The 6168-nt window shown below is 34.5% G+C and overlaps 1 protein-coding gene across 1 annotated transcript; it reads right to left on the minus strand.

Moving 5' to 3' along the window:
• Positions 1–163: 163 nt before the first annotated feature.
• Positions 164–5309, minus strand: LOC125834222 (uncharacterized). Its single transcript, XM_049513394.1, has 2 exons — positions 4980–5309; positions 164–427 (listed from the first exon to the last, which is right to left on the minus strand). The coding sequence occupies exons 1-2, from the start codon at positions 5209–5211 to the stop codon at positions 402–404; spliced, it is 258 nt and encodes an 85-aa protein (XP_049369351.1). The 5' UTR covers positions 5212–5309; the 3' UTR covers positions 164–401.
• Between the last annotated feature and the right edge of the window lie 859 nt (positions 5310–6168).

Raw genomic sequence — 6168 nt, forward strand, 5'->3', positions numbered from 1 at the left:
CCCCCCCCCTCCCCCCCACACTCCGCAGTGGGCTGGGCCCATCCTAACTCCCTTTTTGATTTGCTTGCCATGTTGAGTCCCACGGAAATATTTTATTGATTTCGAAAGATAATTCATAAGGGTCATAACATTTCATTTCAATAATATCAAAGTAAAATCAAAAGATGTAATTTATCACGATTGCAAACTTCCAGTTGTTGAGATCTACCATTAAATGAAACCTAAATCATTTCCTAATCTATGGTTAAATTACTCCCCAATATAATTCAATACAGACAAACAATAATTGAGTTAGCACAACAGCTGTGAAGCTTAAATTACAGCAAACAATTTTCAATAAGTCTCAATATTATCTTAACAGTTTCTAATTCCAATAGATTCTTCCAATATCTTTCTGCCTTTTAGTCTTCTTCATCAGCAACACAAGCTGCACGAGAGACACAGTTATCAGATAACAAAGACTCGTCAACAAGAAATATAGTCACAAATGCAGCAGCACAATATTAATATGCATATGGGAAATAATTGCTTTTAATGTAAGAATGATAAAAACAACGAAAAATGCTACTATAATAGGCAGAAAACAGTTATAAGATTTACGATTTAAGATATATCTTAGCTCATATAAATTGTTTGATATTTTATTATACAAACGTTTACAGCATAAAGTATAAAATATCATTTCGTAAGATGATAAAACTGACAAAAAGGCAGAGATAGGGAGAGATTAAGATTAAGCCATTTCAGGAATTCCACCCTGAAAAGCTAAACACAAATCGCCTTTCGTTGTTATCTAAAAGTTCAGAAAACCAGACACTCCCTCTGATAAAATCATTTATCTTGAACAAGAAAAGTAGATTTTCTGCCACAGATGCTAAAAGCAGGAATTCCATCCAATTGAGAGGAACTGATCTCAATAAGCGAAACACTCGAGAAAGAGAGATAAATGCACGTAGAAACTTCTGAAAGAAAAAAAAAAAGGTAAACGGTACAATGTTAAATAAGGCTTAGGATTCCTGCTCAACAGTTTCAGGACATGATCTCGTAGCAGCCCACTATTACTGTTAAGAATAAAGAAAAAATATCTAATAACCTATATCACTGCATTCTTTAAACCATTGACATGCTAAAAGATACGACACATACACAAAATCGAGGTGAGTTTGCACTAATTGAATAATTTTAAACTAATAACCCTTTGTCTAGATATTCTGAAAGAAGATAATAGAGAACCAGAAAGAAGAGAACATGTACACGTAGAGATGCCTACAAAAGGATTGTGAGGAAAAATCCTTGAAGTACCATAAGTCGAGCACCCAGCCAGGGACAACATGACACATAACATAAGTAAAATATATGAACAAACAAGAAACAAGTATGCTTGTTCTTTATACCACATGCAGTGAACATGGATTGTTACCACGGATAAGGACGATACTGTATTCGAAAACATTCAACCAGACTTTAGCCCGTACACTTCAAGAACATACAATATTACTTTGGTGCTAAAACTTAAAATAGAACTAAATATTTCCAGAAAGTTTGATTATAACGCAATCGAGAAAAATCTCAAGAGAAGCTACTCACTGCCTCAGCAGCTTCCTTCTATATCCCTCCCTCCCCCCCGGCCCCCTCAGAGGGCAACTATCTCTAGTGTCAGCTCCACTCTCCACTTCTACTAAACATGCCACCCTCCCTGTACCTGAAGCCACCCCTGTAGACTCTCATTACCACATTTTATTTCTTCTCATCCTCCTACATGACCTAATTCAATGGCACTCGCACAGCTCGCCTGTGGTCCATACTACCCCCCTTATCCCATGAAGCACCCAAAAGCCTGCTGCAACTGCTAATGCTTCTCTAATCAGTTTTGGCACATCCTAGTTATCATTGGAGAACACCTATAGCATGTATTTACAGTAACAGACCAAAGTTGTTGCACAAGCAAGTTCAGTTGGAGACGATGTTAGTCGACCTTACAGACAGCATGGAAGGCTGCAAGTTGGATTTGCCTGTTGCGTTCTTTTTTTCCTTTATACTGTGATGCTAATATGAAGACATTTTGAAGTTGATTCTTTGTTTAACTTTAAAAGAAATTGGCAAAAATTTGAAGTTCTTTTTCAATTCATTACTTTTACAAATTATGTTAAGAATATATCTAATTAATTTTTTAAAAAATATTTTTATGACTTTAACAGTTATTTAAATTGAACAAAAATTTATTTAACCATCTTAGAAATTTATTAAACTCTAAGAATTTAAAGAAAATATAAACATTTTTACCCTATCTATAAATAACAAATTAAAGTTATCATAACAACCAGAAGATAGCAGAACACAAAGAGTAATAAAGTAGGGATAAGACACAAGTACCCCTAGACTATGACCGAAATCTCAGAGACACACCTTAACTAAACTAAGGTCCTATTACCCCGTGAACTTTTTTTTTTTTTTGTAATTTTGTACACCTTTTGTCTTACGTGGCACACTCCATGACTCCACGCAATTGAGGCGCATGGGAGATATTTGAATGTCACGTAAGCCAAAAAGGTGCACAAAATTACAAAAAAAAAAATGGGTTCAGGGGGTAATAGGACCTTAGTTTTAGTTAAGGTGTGTTTCTGGGATTTCGGTCATAGTCTAGGGGGGTACTTGTACATTTTCCCAATAAAGTAAACTAAACTACTACAAATTATGAATGAAGAAGAGAGTCTAAATTAAGCTAGAAATTTCAAACTATACGCAAAAAAGTTTCAACAAAAACTAACTTAGGATTAATTAAGAAACTATAAGTAATTTCAACAAATATACTTGCATGTATAAGTAAATGTAATGAAAGCGAGTAACACAATTCACTTTATTGAAAGATCCAATTTTGAAGTTAAAAGACTTCAGAATACGCTCTTTTGGAATTGAGTAAGAAAACAAATTTGAAATAAAATAGATAGATGTATAAAACTAAACAAGGTTAGATGTGGAGAAGTTGTTGAGGGTGAATATTGGTTACTGTTTGCACATCCAACTGCAATCACACAGATTAAAAATCATAACTGAGGGGAGGGGGCTACAGAGTTACCACCACATGTTGAATTCAACACTAGCTCTTTGTTAAGTAATGATTCACATGACCATGCTTTGTCAAGAGGATTAACTAGAAAAAAATATGTACGTAATTTTGCTTTTTAAACATTTAAATAAACTAAAATAATAAAAAAAAAATTCAACCAAGTGGATTCATGTGAACCCTCTTGGGGACACATGCTCCTAAACAGATCCTTTACATCGTCAATCACCAGTATCATCAAAACAAGACTAAAACTGATTGTAAAACTCTCAATTAGATCATGTCCCTCACACTTCATCACTTTTGATCTTAAATCCACCAGAAAGTTCCCCACTGTAGAGCACAACAAATAATCACGTTGACATCAACGTATTTGAATAGAACCACCAAAACTATATCAAATTTTGAATAAAAACCCTGCCACTTAAACAGCATGATCATTGCTGGAGCTCCAAAGAGAAGGAAACAAAAACTGGGATCATATTTTCCAACTTAGGTTTGCGCTATAAGTTCTAGCAAAAGCTAATATAATTTCGTGATGAATTTTGTTTCTTTACAGTGTCAATCCTAATAATATTACTTATTCTAGTTTGATAATTTGCAGTGTCTCCCTTTTGTCTGTGTTTCAATGATATACTCCTTGCTCATTCTGTACTAAGAATTTGGTTTTCCTGGAAAGAACTTCCTACAGTAGCTCTACATAATTTGAGCTCAATGATAAATGAGCTTATAAAGTACAAAACTTGTGCCTCTAGAGATAGTATATGGTCGTTCGTTCATCTATTTCAACTTGCTGTTGAAAGGTTAAACAGGATCCTACTGCAGCTTTTGCAACTTTAATTCTTATTTCTGATTATGTGAACATTGATTTGTATGCTACAAGTGGAACTCACACCACATAGAACAAATATAAGTTAAAGCAATGTCTAGCAGCAGGTATATGCCCTATTCTTTGGAAATCAACTACACGTAAATGCAAACAAATATACATTATTTACTTTTCTTTTGTACATGTATTATAAAGCTTCATGAATAGCACTTGTAAAGGTGGGCCTCTTGACTCAGTATATTGAGCCACAACCATACAAGGTTGATTTCTAGTCCAGAATGATGCTCTTCCCTTGAGTGAAGGACTTTACCACATTTTGAACTGAAAGCTTATACGACTTAACTTAAGCAAATGAGGCCCTTGTAAAGTATACAATATCACAGAGTGCCAATGTATGCTTAACACTGGAAGTGGAGAAGATTTATAGATTTGAACGAGAGGAAGGTCAAGAAATGAAGGATGAACCCAGCCAAAATAAACAATAGTATCTTTAGATAAAATTGACTTGGATTTACTTCCCTGCTTTCTGAGTATATGGTTCTAACTCAAAATTGTGTAGTACTTGCTTAGCTTACTTGAAACATCCCCATTTTCTTAGACCAGGTGAGCTTTTCACCTTGTTTAGAGAAAAAAACACGTCTAATTAGGCGTGAGAAATCTTCCATGGACAGGTTTACTAGACCCGCTCACTACAACGATGCAATGGGGATGGAAATGGGGAAACTATCCGGGAATAATAATAATGCAGAGAGGATCCATGTGGGAATAACCTCTTCCTATTTGATTGCATAAGTACGTTCCTAAGTGCCTCTCAGAAACTGTTACAGCCTCAAATCTATTTCCTGCTTTACTTTGTTGGTACAACATATATGCCTTAATCTAAGAGAAGTTTATTTTAGCAGCCCACCAGATAACTCCTCAAATCAAATGAATTGGTACCCAGATTGAAATCATCTCAAGTTCTCTTGTACAATCAATTTTAAATATGGGTAATTGAAAAATGTTATATAGAGATGTCTGGTAACCGAAAGCAAAATCCCTATGAATCACAAAGAGAAAAAAAGAAATCATATTATTGGTTATTACCTCCACAGCAGAAACAACAGTAGCAGCAAGAAAGGATCATGAGGAATTCTCTACAAAACAGCTCAAATTTTTCTCGTCCACCGTTATTAGAACTGCTGGTTGGCTCATCCAAAAGCTTCTGATCGTTGTCACGTTGCTTCTGACTGTTCATTCTATGGAGATTCCATTCAAGATTCTTCAAGTAACCCAATTTGAAAGAATCCCTTAATCTCAAAGATGGCCATAGATGCATCTCTCTTTCTATCTTCGGCTTCTCTATCACAATAAAGCTGGGAGCTATCTTCGGCTTCTCTAAAATTAGCTCTTAATATTGTGACATTTGCCTAAAATTTCCAATATTTAAACACAAAAAATAAAATAACAAAGTGACATATTCTAAGAAATAGGAAAAGAAAATAGTACATTTAGGGTGTGTTTGGTACGAAAGAAAATGTTTTCCTAAAAAATATTTTCCTGAAAAACAAGTAAATTTTTGACTTATTTTCTCATATTTGATTGGTGAGCAAAAAATATTTTTCGGAAAAGATTTTTTAGTGTTTGATTTATGAATGAAAATTATTTTTGAGAAAATATCTTTTTTTTTTACTAGAGAGTATAAAAATTTTTTTGAATTGAAATTGATTTTTTTTTTTTTAAATAAACTTAATTTTTTTTGGGGGTGCGGGGGTGGGGTGGGGCTGGCGAGGGGGGAAGGGGGTAGGGGTGAGATGGGGTGAAAAAATAAAAATTTGAAATTGGAAATATTTTTTAAAAAATTTGGGGGAGGGAGGGGGCTCGGGGTAGGAGTGGGGTGGGGGTGAAAAAATAAAAATTGAAAATTGGAAATATTTTTTAAAAATAAACTTATTTTTGGGAGGGGCTAGTAGTGGGGCTGGCGGGGGAGGGGGTCAGGGTAGGGGTGAAAAACAAATTTATTTATTTTTGGGGGAGGGGAGGGGTATGGGGCTGGCTGGAGGGGGGAGGGGGAGGGGTGAAGGTGGGTAAAAAATAAAAAAATTGAAGTTGAAAAATGTTTTTTAAAAATAAGCTTTAAATTTATTTTTTCAACAAAAATATTGTAATTTGAAGTTGGAGGAAAGTTTTGAAAAATGTTTTCCTTAAGTTTTGAAGGGAAGTCATTTTTCTTAAATTTGAGAAAAATAAGTTGATTTGGAAAACATTTTACCCAACCAAACATGAGAAAATTGGA

This window comes from Solanum verrucosum, unplaced genomic scaffold (assembly GCF_900185275.1).
Source record: "Solanum verrucosum unplaced genomic scaffold, falcon-dt-bn FXZP01000001.1, whole genome shotgun sequence".
Classification (NCBI taxonomy): Eukaryota; Viridiplantae; Streptophyta; class Magnoliopsida; order Solanales; family Solanaceae; genus Solanum; species Solanum verrucosum.